Source organism: Sciurus carolinensis, chromosome 16 (assembly GCF_902686445.1).
Source record: "Sciurus carolinensis chromosome 16, mSciCar1.2, whole genome shotgun sequence".
In the NCBI taxonomy this organism is placed as follows: domain Eukaryota; kingdom Metazoa; phylum Chordata; class Mammalia; order Rodentia; family Sciuridae; genus Sciurus; species Sciurus carolinensis.
Window position 1 is genome coordinate 5,644,820 of NC_062228.1, and position 19,197 is coordinate 5,664,016.

Consider the following 19,197-nt stretch of genomic DNA (forward strand, 5'->3'; position numbering starts at 1 on the left):
GTGTCCCCTTTTCATTCTCAAGTGGGTCCCATTTTTGTATGATAAATTATACGGTCACTCTGTATGGATGATGGTACAAAACAAAGAATTAAACATCTTTTTCTATAATATGTGTGTTAGAAGTTATTGTAAACAGGCTTTGAGGAAGAATTTTACTTTGTGCATGTGCAGTGGAATACAGGGTGAAATTCTAAAGTCTAGATTAGGGTTCTTTGGGGGTTTTGCCTGTTTTGGACAACAGTACTACCAACACTCTGGTACACGTCTTTCTGTGCACATATGTGTGCTTTTGTATCAGGCATATATTTAGGAGCTGGGTCTTAAAAGTGTGCATGTTTAACTTGGTAGCGGGTCTGTGGATTTATGCCAATTTACCCCACAGTCAGCGTGCCAGGTGTTGCACAGTCTTGCCCCCATTTGCTGTCAGGCTTTTAGGTCTTCCCCACTCCAGTAAGCACACAGTAGCCCCTGGAGGCCTTGTCCTCTGGCCCTTGTGAACGAGTGGCACCTTCTCTGCCTCCCAGCCGTCAGGACGGGCTCTCACAGGGCTTGTTCATGAAGCAAGGCCACTTCTTCCCACTGGATGGTCTGTCTTGCTGACTTGGAAAGATGGCGTCAAGCCTTGACTGAATCTCTTCACTTCTTATATGTCACCACAAATGCCTCCTTCCACGCTACAGTGCGCCTGCCGATCACGACTTTCGATGGAGTCAAACTCAGCAGTCTCCCCCAGGGTTAGGTTTTGCTGTTCTGCTTGAGCAGCCTTCCCCTGCTCCAAGGTTTGTTGACCTCGAAACTTTGCCTTTCTTTCCTTTTTGGCTTATAATCCTCAGGGCTGGATCTGTACGTGTGGTGTGAGGTAGGGATTAGATTTCAAGTCATGAGTGATACTAAAATAAATCTGCTCAATGGACACAACACAGGCAAGATCGGTGGTCAGTGTCCACAAGGCAATGCTCAACTGAACCCCCGCAGGCACAATTTGCATTTCTGAGGACAGGAGTCAGTTGAGTTACTTGGACAATGAGAGGGGTAGAGACCCTATGGAACCAGGCAACTGGCTGCCCTTTGCCTGTGTATGCCTTGTGTGCCTTGTTCCTTCAATTCTCCTTTGTTCCAGCTGGAATGTGTTATGGGTCCCCTTGAAGATCAGCCAGTTAGACAGAATTTTTGACACATGCTCCTTTTATATCTTTGGAGCTCTGGCTGCTTCCGTTCTTTTCAAATGATCGTGTCACAGCTCTGGTTTCTTCTGTGCTTGTTGCTGCTCCATCTTCCAATGCAGGTTTGTGACAGGCCTCTCTGAAGTCTTGGGGTGGGCTGATGGGTTGCTGGTGGCTGGGCCAAGGTAGAACAGTTGTAGGACACACAGCAAGGCTTCCGTGTACCGGGGACTGTGGCTGTGGCCAACAGCCCCAGCCACACCATCACTGTTCTGAGAAATGCACTTACACCAACCTCAATGCTCCTTCTAGCCCTAAACAGTCTCCCAAAATAGATAAAGAGGCACATATCCCTTTTCTAAATATGGGTTTCTACATAGAGTGATTTTTGCCAAAAGAGAAACCTGTAACCAAGAAAAAAGTGTGATAAATGGAATAGGAAATGAATGGTACCTATCTCATATCTGAATTATTTCATGGTTTCATTAGGGAGCATAAAAAGCAAACAGCAGTTTAAAAAACAAAACAGTCTGGACAGATTACTGCATTCATTCAGTCCAAATTTTATTTTTTAAAATGTGATACAGCCATTTAATTTTCACATCAACAACAGCCAACATCTGGGTGACTCATTCACATAATTCTTTTTGTACACACAAGCACATATAAAAAATAAATTAAGCTTTAATAAGGAAACAAGTTTACAAATGCAGCTTTGTAAAGCATAGCAAAAAGTAAGAAATGTGGAAATTTCTGAGAAAAATGGTATTACTGTGTAATCTGGCTCCTCAATGAAATATTTTGGTCAATTAAAATCCTAGAACAGATGTGGGGGAAAAGGTACACTCATACATTGCTGGTGGGGTGCAGCCACTCTGGAAAGCAGTATGGAGATTTCTCAGAAAACTTGGAATGGACCCACCATTTGACCCAGTTATCCCACTCCTCAGCCTATACCCCAAAGGACTTAAAATCAGCGTACTACAGAGATACAGCCACATCAATGTTCATAGCTGCTCAATTCACAATAGTCAGACTGTGGAACCAACCTAGATGTCCTTCAATTGATGAATGGATAAAGAAACTGTGGTATATATATACAATGGAATATTACTCAGCTATAAAGAATAATAAAATTATGGCATTTGCAGGCAAATAGATGAAATTGGAGAATATCATGCTAAGTGAGATAAGCCAACCCAAAAAAACCAAAGACCAAATGTTTTCTCTGATAAGTGGATAATGATGATACATAGTGGGGTATGGGGAGGGAAGAATGGAGGAAGGATGGATTGTGTAGAGGAAAATGAGGGGTGGAGAGGGGACAGGGGGAAGGAAAGATAATGGAATGAGACAAACATCATTACCCTATGCACATGTATGATTACACAAACGGTGTGACTCTACTTTGTGTACAACCAGAGAAATGAAAGTTGTACCCCATTTGTGCACAATGAATCAAATAATAATTAAGAAAACAAAAACCATGGTATAGTAAATTTTAAAAAACCTAGAACAAATCATTGAGTAATCTTAAATGTTGATTTTTAAATTCTGTCTATTTCTGAATCTAACTAACTTTCTGTTGGCTAGAATACAGCTTTTAGGGTTGCTCCCAGAAAGTTAAATGTCATAAAAGTTAAAGACTGAGTGACATTCTTTTTAACCTGAAAAGGATCCAGCCCTTGTAGTCATCCTTACTCCCAAAACAATTCATCATTTAGTGGCCCTAGATTAGAGATCTTAAAAGGTTATGCTCAGATATCTCTTAAACTGACATTTAAAATTTTTCATCACCAACAGTTGCAAGGATGTAAGTGCTAGCATATTGTAGATACAGTGTGTTCAAATAAAACCAAGAAATCCCTTTTTAAATGTAGCCAAGAGGCTCTAAATATAAAAGTTATTTGACAGACACTGTCCTTCTTTCAAAAATTACATGAACAGGCAATTTTTAATAGGAAATCCACGTTTCCCTTTTACGCCCTGAATGTGTAGTTTTATACCTCTTCCCCCTCAAAATTTTAGCCTAATTTCTGAGGGCTTTTATATTGTTTAATTTTATTTCTAACAAAATTACATAATATCATATAATCATAAGGCCCCAGGCTTTTAAAAAATGTCTTCTGGACTGAGCTTGATCAATAAACATGGAGAACAAATTTAAATACATGAATTATTAAACATAGTGAAACTTCATTGGAAATGTATTAATGGAGATTAATTATTAATTGGAAATGAAGAGGGCTTTCCCCTCTGATTATTTTATCTACCTATGGATTAATGTTTTCAGAATGAGCTGAGGTCCAGCTACTCTCCCTGTGACACGTGGAGGTGGTGGGGACCCTTCCCACACAGGTAAGGACCTGGAGCGGAGGAAGTTTTGAGATACGGGTATCCACGTTCCTCCATCTCCTCTCACAGGTACCCGACAGGAGACAGGAATTTACTGAGTGTTCCATCCATTTTGTGAACGCAAAGATTTAGGAACTGCCCCATTTATACAAGGTTTTCACCCTGTTTAGAGTTCACTTTCCAAACATCCATATTTTGAATTCTCCACCTTGGGTCTTGGTCTGCAATAGACAGGAAATGAAGGACACTTGTTTTCTTTGGGAAGATAGAAAAGGGCGTTTTCTCAGGAAGATGAGTCTTAGGAGCAAGTATGATAGGGAGATGAGGATCCAAAAACAGACACCTGGAAGCTCTTCGCCCCAGGGACAAGGCTGGACCACCACGGCATTGATGGCTTACAGGCCATTGGCCTTGGTGGCTTGAGGTTAGATTTTAACCAGGTCATAACTGGATTTTGTTGTCTGGCTCCCCCTTAATAGACTATCAGGTCCTCAAATGTTTCCTGTCGTACACTGATGCCCGAGCCACTGCTTGGCCAAAGGATTCTGAGATCAAATTGGGGAACATGATCCTGGACACCCCCTTACCTCTTGCACATCGAAGTCTCACCATGGAGAAATTTAGCTTTGTGCAACCTGAGTTTCCCAAATTCAACGACCTAACCAGCCTTCTCCATTTATTTGTCCATGTAGTCATCAATATTCCAAATAGTATATATAGGGAAGCTGCAAACAAGTCACGTGACCCGTGTTGCCTGTGGTATAAGTCACATGGTAAGCCATCTCAACTAGACAACTGGGCCACGTGGCGTCCAGACAGATGTTGGGAGGAATCATGATATCATCTGTTCCCTTCCTGAGAATCCGCTTGGCCCTGACACTACTGAGAACCCAATGAACATGTGACCCTAGTAAGGGCGGGACAGAAGAGCCAGAGCAAGTACTGTCTAGTGGTGGGCGCTCACTGCAGCACCAGAGGAGAGACAGGGTCTCCCCAGCGCCAGCTGTAGCAGCCCCGCCTGCCTCCCCCAGGGCTTGGCTGGTCAGGCCTCCACATAGCGGCAGGTGAAGAGAGGCCTCGCTTCTTCCTTCTCTCTCTACTTCTCCAGCGATATCTTAGATACAGTAGCCAAAAGTCCATTTTAAGTGAAAGGAGATGTAGGCATGGAGTGAAGCGGAGCTGCTAGGTAGGGTGACGAGAGAGCCAAAAGGGACTGGGGGGCTTGCCACCTGTAAGTGGGTGCCTCAGGTTGCTGCCTGACCACCAGCCGCGGGGCTCTGGCTGTGCGGTGTGGAACTCCTTCCCCGGCCTTCAGCTCCCTGCCTTTCCCTCCAACCTTTCTTGAAAGCCGCTTTAAACGTTGACTCTTGGGAGGACTTTTGATGCTGACTGCCAAACAAGGCAGCAACCAACAGTCAGCAATAACGTCCCAAGGCAAGAGCCCCCCCTCTGACAGGCTGCTGCTGCCTTAGTCCTGGCTTTGGGGACATAATTGCCTTTCCAGGAGATCATGGATGGATGTGGTCCATAGAACCAGTAACCTCAGACATTTCTCAAGGTCAAAAGCTGGCACCGTGCTTGGCCTATGGAGGTGCTCAGGAAGGTTTTGTGGACTCCAGGGACAGGGCCTTAGGTCAGACAGGGCCTGGCTTGTATTAACCTGCTTGCCAACAACACATGCATGCTAAGCCCAGCATTTTGGACAATGGCAGGGTGACTGAACAGGTTTCTAGACCCAGTTCTGCCCGACCAAAGCACTAGCTTACTGCTAGCTAGTCCTCCACACTGCACGTTTTTCACATGTACGCCTGTTTCCTCAAGTTTCAATTCACTCTAAGTTGTGACTCCAGTGACCCAACATGATCCTGTCCTTTAAAAAGCTTATTAAGTCATTGAAATTGATCTCAGGATGCAGAGGTGTCAAACCCTAGCCAGCCACATGTATAATCATGACGGAGGTGCATTCGCCCTGCTGGGAGAAGCTGCATCTGAGGTTTTCTGTAACACCCTAACACTCAATCCCTGAAAGCTTAGCTCACTGTGCCAGAAAACTGAACCACCCAGAGAAATTTCCCCACAAATTCAACTTTCATCTCCTCTAAACCAGCAATTGACCTCTTGCCTGTGGAGCCAGGGCCTTCCCAGCAGCTGCCAGGCAGCTCGACAGGGCCTGGGCATGAGTGGCCACAAAGTCTTGGCAGCAGGCAGAACGGGCAGGTTGAGCCTCCCAGAACTTAGGCTTAGAAAGGCTTCTTAAGAGAGAGGCCCTAAGGTTCCTACCCTCAGTAACTCTATTCACAAAGCAATCCTCTCCTCTGCCATGAATTAGATATTGTCCTAATGAACCAATTCCATCACCAACTCCTTCCTGTGGCCTGCAGTGGTCCATGCAGGAGGTCTGTCTAGCAAGGCAGCAGCCCACGGTAGGGGATGTGCACTCGGCTGGGTCTGCTCACAGGTCGGCTTCTCTTTGGGCCCTTGTGGAATTCAGAGGCCTTAACTGTGGAATCATCTGCTTTTTAGTTAAAATTCTTTTCAGAATCTAATTAATTCATTCCTTACATTTCTGGTTCATCCTCTGTGGAAGTCAATTACCTGGGTCATTAGTAGAATCTTGTCCACCAGAAAAGAAACCCTGTTCATGGTATAGGTCATGCATAGAAGCTTAACTGATCAAGATTTTTTTTGTTGCTTTTATTCAATGAGGTTTGGAACATGAGAGACCAAAAAGGAGCACATTTTGGGGATTCTCTATAGAGAATATAAGTTAAAAAAGTTGTCCAAGTGAGAAAAATTAGCAGGAAATCACCCCAACTCGTGCAAGCTGGGGCTTCTTCAGAAATGTCATCTTGAAGGCAGGTTTAGAGGACGATGTCTCAGATTAGCCTCTTCCCAGAGGCCAGAGCACATTCTCCTACGTGCACACACACGACACCCCACACATACGCCCACTTCTATGAGTAAAACTTGCTGTTACTGACTCTCTTCTCTCTTAACCTGAAAGAAAACAGGTTAGGCTATCAGCAGCAGTACAAGATACAGTCTCTGTGCTGAACCCCAAGGCACTTCTCTGTCACACATTTGTGGGTCGTTCCTGGCTGGATAGTTCAGCCCCAGAGGGGGCTCCGGGCTCCTGGCAAGACCCTGAGACTCAGTTCCACCCTCCTCCTCGGTAAAATGGGGTCCGAGCCGCACTCTAGGCTGGCCGAGGGGCTCAGCACGGTGTTGCCCTCACCGGAAGTTGCCGGAATCATTCTTGGTTGCTTGGTCACTGTCTGGCACACTGTGAGCCAACGAGTCAGGTCTGGCTGGCCCTCGGCCATCACATGCCTGGAGCACAACCAGAGCCTCCCCTGGGAAGATTCTGCCCTGATCTTGAACCACTGGACTAGCCCATCCGCGGGAACCCAATGGGACTCCTTAGACGTTTGTAGCGACGGGGCCAGGGACCCAGGTCACTGGTTCAGCCCTCGCCTGTGTGTAGTAACAGGCACAAGGCCCTGAAGTCAATCCCCAGCACCATAAAAAATAAAAAGTTAATGGTCGTCATTTATTTCCACTATTACATGAAATGTCTGGAAAACACAGTTCTACATAGGGAAGGGCCGCTGCTTGAGGTTTTCCTGTAAGTTCACTTACAGAGCAAGAGAACCAGAGCCGAGGTACCAACGAATTCCTAGAGAAGCCACCTGGGGGCTTTCCAGAAGCCTGCCCGGACACCCACGCCACCCCAGAGGCCCCGGATGGGCTGGCCTACCTCCGGTTGCACTTCTCCTGGTACAGTTGGAGCTGGTTCTCGTTGACGCTGAACTCCTTGATGAGGGCATCGCGGTTGGCATTGCGCAGGTTCTGGTGCGTGTCGTACAGGAAGAGCTGGTTGTTCAGCTCTTCTTGCCGCCTCCGCAGCTGGCGACAGGAGGAGTAAAGTTCCTCTTCGCTCTCCTGGAGGGCGGGGGAGAGAACCACCTTGTGGTGACCACGTCTTCCAAACCAACACACGGGACACGGAGTCTCACGCACATCCCCAGGCAGGCGAGGAGCACAGGCTTTGCGAACGGGAGTATCAGAGATGACGCTCACGATTATTTGGTGTATGTCAGGTGGACGCTAGGACTTTGGGAAAGTCCTTGGCCGCTACAGTGTTGCTTTGTTGGGAAGCACTGCATGGACCCTGTGTCTTAATCTGAGATAGTTTTTCCTTGGTCTGTCTTACCTCCTGGCTTTTATCCAAGGGCAAAGGTGTGTAAGCAGTAACCTGCTTACACGAGGACAGAGCACCACAACACCAGGAGCAGGTAGGCAGGAAGCAGGTCATCTGAGATTGTACAAGGGTCTTAAAGGGCAAAGTAACAGGTCCCACCACAGACAGAGCTGGAAAATTTTATGCCAAGTAAAGGAATCCATCCTAAGAGATGATGTACTATCAGATGCCATTTATGTGGCACGTTCAGAACAGGTAAATCCTCAGGGCAGAAAGTAGATAAATGGTAACCAGGGGAGGGGTAAGTGGTAACCGCTAATTAGCACAAGGTTTCTTTTGTGGGTGATGAAGAGGCTCTAAAATCGATGGTGGTGGTGGCTGTGCAGCTCTGGCCTGCTGAACGCCGATGTGAGCTTAACACGGGTGAGGTCCCATAAATGAACCATCTCTCCACAGAGCCGCCATCTCCCTCCCACCCCTGGAAAAGCCAAGGCATCGTAGACCACACGCCAGGGACGGGCCATGACTTGGTTCTAGCCATTAACGATGTCTCATTCCCCACCATCACCACCTCCAGCAGTGACCCCAGCCACGCCAATTTAAAGCACCCCCAGGATTTTTGTCGGTGCTCTTAGTATAAAGTCTTCTGGGGACTGGTTGAAAGAATGGTAGCTGTACCCGGTTCCTAGTTGTCCCATTCAGTCCCTTTGCTACAACGTAGAGAAAGTTGAAAATGAGGCCAGGAGAGGGGCAAGCAGCACTGCTGGGTGAGGACCGGGGCACCAGGGTGCAGCCACGACTGTCCCAAGACCTACCCTGGCCTTGCCACCGGGGGAGCCCATGTATTCCCACACATTCCCGCCAATGTGCCTGTGGGGTGGGGGCAGGAGATGCTGCCCCACATGTGATTTCAGAAGGCCCCTGACCCGTATGTGCAGGCTGGCTACTCAGGTCAGTCCAGGGACCACTCCCCCACTGATGGACCACTTCAAGAGACTCCAGGCCTACAGGAACTCACATCAGTATCACCACGGGCTGCTTTTGTCATTTGTTTTTACAAAAAAATATGGACTCTGAGCATACCTGGCTCTGCAGATTTCTTTCCATTTCAATGACCTAAAAAAAAAAAATCACAGGGGCTGGGGAGATAGCTCAGTCGGTAGAGTGCTTGCCTCGTAAGCACAAGGCCCTGGGTTCGATCCCCAGCACCCAAAAAAAAAAAAAAAAAAAAAAAAACCACAGGAAATACACACAATGGAATCCTACTCAGTCACAAGGAAGAATGAAATTATGTCATTTGCTGGTAAATGGATGGCACTGGAGAAATCACACTACAGGAATAAGCCAGACGCGGTCAAGGAGCAAATGTTTTCTCTCATATGCAGAAACAAGAGAGAAAGAAGGAATAAAAACGGGGGATCTGTGAAACTAGAAAGGAGATGAGCAGAGGCGAGGCGGGGGACCAGGGGAAGGGAGCAGGGAAGAGGAAGGAAGAGAACCAGAGGAGGAAGTCGACCCATTATGCTAGTGCGAGCACCAGTATACCCCCGTGAATCCCCACTTGTATACATAACTATGATGGGCCAACAAAAACAATAATAAGCAGAAGGAAGACCAACAGGGTAGAGGAGGGGGTGGGAAAGGTCAAGTGCTGGGGATGGAAATAGAACGCATTGTGCTACATGCGATTGTGAACGTCAGGACGAACCAAGCCAGGTCCGTCCACTGTTCGTATAGCCACAACGCACGAGTACAAACCACCCTCAGACGTCCCCTAAGGGAACTGCGAGGGGGAGACGCAGCCACCCGCTCCAGAGTGCTGCCCCCTCCCAACCATCTCCCTCTCCACTCCATAGGATTTTTTTGATCAGCATTCCCTAGTTTTCTTTTGAGTCTGTTTTCACCTATTTTTCAGTTTTTTGCATTTCCAAGTCCCTAGTTAGAAAATACTTTGGTACTAAGTTTTACCTAGCCTTTGATGCAGTCTTTATGGCATTTTCTGTCTATCTTTTTTTGTGTGTTTTTAGTAGGAGGAAAAACACGGATTTCCCCCACCGATGCTATCTTCTCTTGTTTCATGTTGAGATTTTACATCTTCCAGAAAGGCTGCAGCAATCATAGAGTTCTCAGATCCGGCGGAGTCAGCATCCTGTAGGACCACAGCTGGAGGGTCACCATTGATAAACTGACCCGGCGGGTCGCTGCTGAGCCACAGACTTCACACGAACGCCCTGTGGCTGTTCTGAGCCCCGCTGTCACGCTAACCCATGCGTGGTCTTGGTCCCCCTGGCCGGAGAGGTTTCCTCAGTCCTCTCTGATGTTTTATGGTGGTGCTGGGTAGTGTCCCATGACGCAGGTGCCTGGTGTGTCCTCGTGATCTGTTTGAGGCTCTTTGGTCTTGGTAAGCATGGACACGTCATCACGAGGGGTGTTAATGAGGATCTTTTGGTTCAGATGTCGTCTGCCAGGTCTGTCAGATGTAAAGCTTCTGTCTTCCCAGGTCATACATTTCTTGGAGGAAACTGCTTTGGGGATAATGCAAATATCCCCTTTCTCTGTGCACCTTCACTCTCTGATCTTAGCACCCACGGCGGATCCACCTGCAGCAGCTAGTGCTCGGGGTTCCCTGGTTCCCTCCTTCCTTCTACATGTATTAATTCAAGTTCTTCTGTAAGAAACAGCTCTCTTCTCTTCCACTGACTCAAGGACGGTTGGATATTTTAGCCCATGAGCTATGGTCCAATACAATCATTCCTCAGTTGCTCAGTGCTCCAGCTTTGGTAACTGGAGCCCTTTCCAGGTGGCTCCTCTGCCCACTTCAAGTGCCCCCACTCTTTTTTCAGCATTTATTTATTTAAGTTTTAGGATGTCCCGTGTTCATTTTATCCCAGCTCTGTAACGTGTCTAAGGAATCCTGGTTTCTTTGGTGCGCAGGTGTGCTCATTGCTAGTAGGATGTCGGTGGTTCTGGGCTCCCTCAGCAGAAAGAGCAAGAATAAGCACTTATAGTAACTTATACAGACACACATTTCTGGATCTACCCCCAACTCTCTTAATAAACATATAATTGTGAGCTTACATTAAGGACTGGTTCCAATCAAATTTTGGAAGGACTGGTATGAATTTCTACTTGTTCAGGGGTTGCTTTATCTTTCAATAAGATTTTATACTTGATGTTATATAAATGTAATACCTTTCTTATTTCAATTACTGCTAAATGAGGAATTGTTTTTGTCAGTGTCATGAATGGAATTTCCCATATGTCCTTGTCTGCTGCCCTACATTTCCATGTTAGTTCTAGAATAGAGAAGTGATGATTCAATAAATGCAAGACAAATATGCATCAGTCTCCATTTTATCTTTCTTTCCACAATTTACGCTGATTATTTGGCTGGACATATTTGTGGCTTACACTTTTTTTTCTCAATTTGTTGCCAACTGTGCCAGTGGCAAACTATCTTTGAATTCCTGGACTAAATCCCACTTAGATTTAATATACTGAGCTTCTGTAAGTTGCTGAAAGTGATTTGCTACTTTTTTTTAGAAGCTTAACGTTTGTAGTCAAAAGTGACACTGGCCTGGGCTGGGGCGGGTGGGCGGAGCACTGGAGTCCCGTCCACCCCTGGTTTTTGATTTGCAACTTGTGGAGCTCAAGACACCTGCAGCATTCCCATTTCGCTATTGGCTTCTATGGAGCCATATTGGAATTATAGTCTTGGATTTCAGAACTCAGCTAAAAAGCCACCTAGATCTGAAATCTGTTTTACCCAATAGGTATTTTAATGCCCTTCAAGGGACTTCTGCAGGACTTCGTCTCTAACCAGGCTACTGCTCCTCAGAACCATTTTAGCCCATGCAACCCTTTAAGACAACTGCCCATGTGCTCTAGTTTGGGGTTCCATCTCCTTTCCAATATCTACTCCAATATTTTTGTGCTCTTACTTTGTTCCTTATAAAATAGGTACAGGAATGTTTAAATGATCTTTCTGATGAATCATTTTTTCTGTTCTCTTTTTTTCTGTGTTTCACTTAATTGGCTTTCATTTTTGTTTCCTACTGGTGTTTTAAAAGTTTAAGATGAATACTTAGGCATGCATACTTAGTATCTATCCTATGAGATTTTAAGGCAAGCACTTCTCCCTTCTAAATAGAGGTAAATCTAAGAGATTGTGGGTTTGACTCTAGACCACTACAACACAGCCGGTCACGTGAAGTTTGGGTTTCCCAATGCATATTAAAGTTACGTTTACACCCTCCTGCAGTCTGTCAAGTGTGCCACAGCACCATGGCCAAAAATCAACGTGTGTACCTTAATTTAAAAATACCTCATTGCTAAAATCTGCTACCAGTCACCTGAATCTTCAGCAAGTCAGAATCTTCCTGAAGGGTTTTGCCATGACCTTCATGGCTGCCCACAGATCAAGGTGGTGGCTGCAAAAGGTTAGAGTGGCTGGGGCAGTTTCTTGGGGAAAAAATAATAAAGTTTGCACCTGGCTGGCTGGTTCAGCACAATGCTGTCTGAAAGCCCCACAGGAGAACTTCCCTCAACTGGAAGCCCATCCTTTCCAACCCTCCCCCAGCTTCCTCACCTGTCACTTCAACAATGCTCACAGCACCTTCACCAGCAGTAGATAACATGTCAAGAAACCACTTTCTTTGCTCACCCATTTATAAAAGTCCCACCCTAATTCTAGTTCTCTTGCTATTCCCACCACCTCTGGGGTTCCAGGGTTCTTAAAGTTCTGAACCCCTTTAAGTCATTCACGAGGGTTGGGACCAACTCCTTCCACACGTCTGTTCATGTTGCTCCTTTGACCTCCTCCCCATGAATCATAAATGTTCTTGATGTCACCCACATGGTGAGTCCTTTCCAACAGGTTTTCCTTTTTCTTTATCCACATCCACCTGAAGAGTCACTATCCAAGGGAGCCACAGCCTTACAAAAGTTATTTCTCAGATAATAAGGCCTGAGCATCAGGATCACTCCCTGATCCATGAGCCGCAGAATGGATGCTCCATCCTCCAGCAGGAAACCAACACTGATCTCTTTGTTCAAGCCCACTGCAGCTCCTGAGTGGCCAGGTGCACGGTCAACAGTGGAGATGTTTGAAACGAACCCTTTTTTCCCCGAGCAGTAGATCTCAACAGCGGGCTTCGGTTTTTCAGAAAACCATGTTGTAAATACACATGCTGTCATCCAGGCTTTGTTGTTCCCTTCACAGAGCACAGGCAGGGTCGGTTCAGTACGATCCTTGAGGGCCCAGGAGTTTCAGAATGGTAAATGAGCAGAGGCTTCAACTTAGTCACCAGCTGTATCAGCCCTAACGAGTCAGCCTGTCTCTTGAAGCCAGGCACTGACTTCTCTAACTAGGGAAGTCCTGAATGCCATCCTCTTCCAATAGAAGGCTATTTCATCTGTATCAAAAGCTGTTGTTGGGTGCAGCTACCTTCATGCATGAACTGAGCTAGCTCTGCCGCGGCTCCTACATCAGATCTTGCTGCTTAACTTCTCACTTTTAGGTTATAGAGATGGCCGCTGGGTGTGCAGCTCAGCAGAAGCCTTGTTGCCTGACATGTGTGAAGCCCTGGGTTCAATCCCAGCACTGCAAAAACAGAAAAATGACTTTGGAGATGGCTTCTTCCCTTAAACCTCAGGAGCCAACCCCTGCGAGCTCCAGCCTTTTCTGCAGCTCCTTCACCTCCCTCCGCCCTCCTGGAATTGCAGAGAGCTGGGCCTGGCTCTGGCTTAAGGGAGCACGGTGGCTAGTGAGAAACCCTGTCCAGGCCACTGAACCTTTCTCCAGCTCAGCAGTAGGCCATTCTGCTTTCTTATCAGTCACGTGGCACTTCTAACCGTATCTGCATCACAACTTAACTGTTGGCACAAGAGGCCTGGCTTCCGACCCTCCTCAGCTTTCCCTACGCCTTCCTCACAGAGTTTGATCATTCCCAGCTTTTGATTTAAAGGGAGTGACCTGTGACTCTTCCTCTCACTTGGACATGGGGAGGCCATCATAGGGTTATCACTGTGCCTCAGGGAATATGGAGGCCCAAGGAGCAGGGAGAATAGTCAGTCAGAACACACACAACATCAATCAAGCTGGCTAAGTGGGTGCAGCTGTGGTGCCCCAAACCATTACAACAGTAGCATCAAAGATCACCATAACAGGCATGAGAATAATGGAAATGTCTGAAATTGAGAATTACCAAAATGTGACAGTGACCCAATGTGAGTATGTTGGGAAAAGCCCCACGTAGCTTCAGATTGTAAACATCACACCATCTGCAAAGTACAGGAAAACAGGTATGCCTGTACAGTTACAGCATCAATGTATTATTGCATTCCCAGTAATTTGTTTAGGCGGGTTATTTAGGAAATTCTTGTTTTCAAGGACTTTGCATTTTCAACATCTTTTTATCTGCCAAATAATGACTTATAAAATCATTAGTTTTAAAACTGTATTAGGGTTCTCCTTCTGATCAAATATACAAGAAAATTTATAAAATTTCTGAGATAAGGAAGCATACAGAGCATACTACCCACGTGTAGGATACAAAGCTGTACCTCTCTGAAGTCAAATTATTCTGCTCTTTGATCCTTATTAATTTTTTTTTTGGAATACTACAATATCTTTCAAATTCTGAAAGCCTTTTCTTTGTTTGTTGTATTTGTAGATTTTATTTGACATATTTTGGCTCCATGCTGTTTCTTTGTAAACCCGGCATTTTTTGTCCTTACATATCATTCTCTTAAGCTCCCTAGTGCTTTCCATATTGACAGTTCCTTCCCGGTTTCCCCAGTAACCCCTCCATCGGGCCGGCTCCTTGCTTTCCTTCTGGCTGCTCTTGGGCTTACTTCTGTAAACACAGCAAAGCTGGAGCTCTTTCCTAGGAACAGAATTCAGCCCCCTTACCAAATTAAATACACGCTCTCTCCATGTCATTCTGATTACACTTTGTTTTGCTTTAATTCCTTCTTTGATCCTTTTCCTTGTTTTTACTTCTGGCTAAGTTTCTGTTTCTCTCCTCTTCTCACTGCGCCGCTGCTTCTCGATTTTTACGGTGGCGCTCCTCAGTTTTTCAACAATCCCGATTAAAATTCCAGGTGCCCTTCACAGCAGAAGGCGCTTGCCCTCCACAGGTCTGTGTGTGCCTGGAAACCCAGGCGCCAGGGCTGAAGCCTCAGGACGCCTCCATCTTCCCTCTCAGCCCCTGGGCTTTTCTCAGGATTCTCCGCGCTTCCGATTATGGAATGTGGCACCATAGTGTGCTGTTTCAGGAATCCTTATTTGAGACCATCATCATCCTGTAAGATGGACTTCTGCAGAACTGCATGCTCCCTGGCTTCCCTCTCTTCCCCTGCTGGTCTCCAAGTCCCTCTTCTGAATAAATGCCATGGACTCAGGGCAGCCTGGAAGCTTCCCGATGTAAGACACATGCCTTCCTCCTTAACGTGGGGCGGCTGGTCACTGCATCCCCTTGTCTTCCTGGTGGGAAGGGACATTCCACTGTCCTGTGGTTTTCAGTGCTGGTGAGAACAGGTCTGACTTTTCTTTATGGACAGCCTAGTGTGTTGGGAAGTCTAAGGTTTTTGATTTATCCTTGGAATTTAAATATTTTACTAAAACAAGCCCAGGGCTGTGGCTGTGTTTTCTATTTATCCACCTGGGTCCAAGCAGCCAACCAGAGAAGAGTCCCCTCTGTCTCAGGAATTGCTTCCAGCCTCCCTTTTCCTCTCTGGTTTCCATCTCACAGGGTGCTGCTCTGGTTTATAGATAGTTCTACTTTATCTTTTCATTCACTAATGCAAATATCTTCTCTTATATAATAAATTTTAAATTTGAGAAACCAGGGTTTATTAGAAAACCATTAGCATGTTTCAAATTCCCCAAAGGCCTTTTCTAGTGCTCTGCTCCTGGCTTTGGAAGGTGCCGTGACTTGCATTTTAGGGCTTAGCTTCAACTGCTGGATGGCTGCTCCATGTTCACTTGTGGGTCTTTCTCCCTCAGGTCACCATGTGCCAGTGCCTTTCCCTGCAGGCTTGTGGCTTTGTGTGTCCAGTAGCCATACTGCTGGGCCTTGGAAGGCAGGCACAGTGGCTTCTGCACTGGCAGGTTTCAGCTGGTGAGGCACAAGGAGGGTCTTCCTCTGCACCTCCAGCTCTCCCCACGTGGAAGAAAATCTTTACAACCTCAAACACGAGGACCAGCTCAGCTCGAGAGCACGGCCTCTGGTCCTCTGGGGTTCTGGAGTGTGCTGTGGCCATCTCCCCAGGGATGTGCACATCCACTTGGCCTGGCACCCCAGTCAGTGGGTCTCTGCACCGTGCCTCCTCAGGCTTCCAACCAGCACAAGGCAAACCACATTCCGGCAGGATCAGGACCTGAGAAACCCTGGGGAAGCGAGTGTCCTCAACAGCACCCCAGCACTGCGGTGTATCTACTGGTGGGGATCAGGGTGAATAGTCAGGCTTCCCTGCTTTGCCTTCTCCTATTTTTCTGAATCTGACCAGTTTAGATCAGTTGAGTAGAGGCCCCTTCCAATTAAGGCAAGAATGAATACAAAACATCAACCTAAAGGAGACGACTTTCAGAGAACAATTCAACACATATCAGAGAAAATGGTCCTTCTTTTGCTTTGATCTATTATGCCATTACTAAATATCTAGCCTTGGGGAATAACTTTTAATTTAAAAAATGGTCCATGAAGACCTTTATTATTTATAAACTGCCAACAACTGAACTGTCCGTCAGCGGGAGAGTGGCTAAGTGAATTAGGGATCTTCAGCTGATGAAACGGGCCTGGATGGCTTTGAAGATCCTAACAGAAAAGTGCTTACAGTCATCTGTGAAGTGGAGAGAGGGCACAGGCGAGACTCCAACTGCAGAAACGATACACACAGAAAATCACAAGGCATGGGAAATACACCAGGAGGCTGGCAGCAGTCATGTGACGGCCAGTGATGGGACTTTTTTCCAGCCCCATGCTTTTCACTCGAGTTCTCAAATTAAAATGTAGTAGGTAATAAAATGGTACTTAAAATACTCTTTAAAAGTCATCTACACAGCTAACAAAGTAAAGGACTGAGAATTGATAAAGTAATTGCAACATGTAAATGGCTTCCTTGGAAGGGGCTTAAAGTGCTTATTGACAGTTTTCTGGGGCTTTAAACTCTGTCTCAGCAAATGTTTTACGAGTAAACTCCATCTCAGCCCTCGCTGGATCAATCACTTGCTCAGACAAATCTTGCCAGAGGCTGTTTACCCAAGTCTCTCCCTGGCATCCAGAGGACATGATGCTAAATAAAACAATGCTCGGCCCTGGCTGTGAAGGAGCAACCCCGGGCCTACCCGGTGCAGCCCAGCCCAACTTCCAAGAAAGGCCTTCATCCTAGTGTGGACGGAAATGCCAAGTGGCACCTGTGAGTGGCACAGAACCAGGTGACAGATGTCGAATTAAGTAAACCTCGACAGCCAGCAGCTGAGTGAAAGCCACACACGCTCAGCCACCCCTCCCACTAGAACGCGTTCAGAGAGCAGATTGGAGGCAGTTTCCACTGGGATCCCCACCCAAGGCCCCAGCAGCCGCCCGCGCGGGACGCTTCCCTCATCAAGGAATGCAAATCTGGATAAACACAAGTTTCTTTTAAATATACTAATTTTCTCTGCCGCTGGTGATACCTAATCACTTAAATTATTTATAATATGGTTCCAGCTTGTTTACGCAGGCTTTGCAGAGCGGCAAGCGTCGCAGCAAACGCTGTCCTACCACCACCTGAACCTGTTTCCATCACTTGGCCTTTCTGCAAATCGTCTGCAGATGGGCTCGGTGTACAGAGAGGGGCAGCGCTATTCCCTTCCCAGGCCTCAGAGCGACAAGCCCCAGATCCTGGACGGGGCTGGGAGAGGCCATACAATGAGGCCACGGGCCTTCACTTGCCTGCTCCAGGTCGCGGCTGAGGGCCCCAGTTCTACCATCCTGCTACATTAGTTGATCCTAAGCAAATAATTCACACTAGAAAGAAAAGGGAACCCACATACAGACTGCCTGGTTGCCTTGTTTGAAGCAGACTGAGCCCAAAGCCCGATGTGGGAGTGGGAACAGGGTAGGGACGCTGCTGACCATCCTACAACACACAGGACAGTCCCCCCAACAAGGAATGCCCTCCCCAAAGGTAAACAGTGCCGAAGTTTTTTAAAAGCTGCTTTAAGAAAAAATTATACGTGTAAACATGAATTTTTGTATTGCAATTAAATAAAGAATGCACATGCCTAAGAAGTGAAGGAAGCAAACAGACCCCTATCCCTTTCCTTGTTCCCCTCTCCCTCCAATTATAAAACGACACTCCACGCTTCCCACAGTCTGGGCTAGGGTTTTGTGGCAATTCTTTTAAGCCATTTATACAAAATAAGAATTCTGGTGTTAGTCTTTCAGTAGACTTAATAGGTACTAAGAAATGCATAATTCATTCCAAAAAGGAGAAATTGAAGAACTAGAAATTCTTAACCAGGCTCTATCAGCTAATTCACTAGCCCTAGTACAGGGAGGAATTTATATAAGTTTTCCTGACCAAGCATTTCTATCACAGAAAGAATCATGGATTTTTTTGGCCCATAATTTAAGATTCAAGTAAAAACTAATTTCCATATAAATATTACAATTCAACACTTATATTTTGTTTCAAAATAGAAGAGTTTCTATTATAAATCCCCTTATCCTCTTAAGACAGAATTTCACCATCATGAGACTATTTTATATCAACAAAAAGTGGTGCCCTTGGCTGTCTGAGGTTCTCTGGCCCCCAAATACTGTGCCTTTTATGTCTCTGCTCCTGTCTGTCTGCATTCTCTTTCATCTTGATGCTTCTAAAATGCTTTGGAGTGGAAAACTACCAAGGTTGCGAAATTGAGCACAGGGCAACAGCTATGCAAAGCAGCCTGATGTTCTCCTCTGAGTCAAGTTCATGAATTTTTACTGCATGGACTATCACCATAGCTGTTAAAAAAAAAAACATCCTTCACCCACTCCCCACCACCTCCTTCCCCATTTAAAGGTTTCCAGCTGTATTCTGGAAGTTGCCAAACAAGCAAATTACCAAATTACTGTCTAGTTCTTACAGCTGAAGAACAACAGCCCGGGCTATGGACTCTCTACCCAGAAAACATCCAGGTGGAGCAAGTAAGAGGAGGATCTGGGGGCAGGACCAGCCCACTTCAACCCACCAAGGTCCAGGTCCACAGTTTTTTGTTTGGTTGGTTGAGTTTTTTTTTAGGTTAGCCACAGAGAACCTGAGTGACCAGTGAACTCACCTGGCCCTTGGTGGAGGTTTGTGGCTTTGTGATAGAGGAAAGGGACGACCTTAGAGGAACAGACCGACTACAAATCAGGTGTTGTAAAAAACACTTGCCATACATGGGTTTGTATCTATGCAAGAGGTCACCACAGAGATTCTGAAGCTCCAGAATTACAGTAAATTTCC

At 46.2% G+C, this 19,197-nt stretch overlaps 1 protein-coding gene across 1 annotated transcript in view; it reads right to left on the minus strand.

Moving 5' to 3' along the window:
- Positions 1-2,585: 2,585 nt before the first annotated feature.
- The window catches only part of Plcg2 (phospholipase C gamma 2), a 137,249-nt gene continuing 120,637 nt past the window's right edge, over positions 2,586-19,197 (minus strand). The window contains exons 32-33 of the mRNA XM_047528056.1: positions 7,276-7,460; positions 2,586-6,515 (exon numbers count right to left, since the gene is read on the minus strand). Of these exons, the coding sequence (XP_047384012.1) occupies positions 6,473-6,515; positions 7,276-7,460 (228 nt within the window). The 3' untranslated portion in view covers positions 2,586-6,472. The remainder of the gene's footprint in view (positions 6,516-7,275; positions 7,461-19,197) is intronic.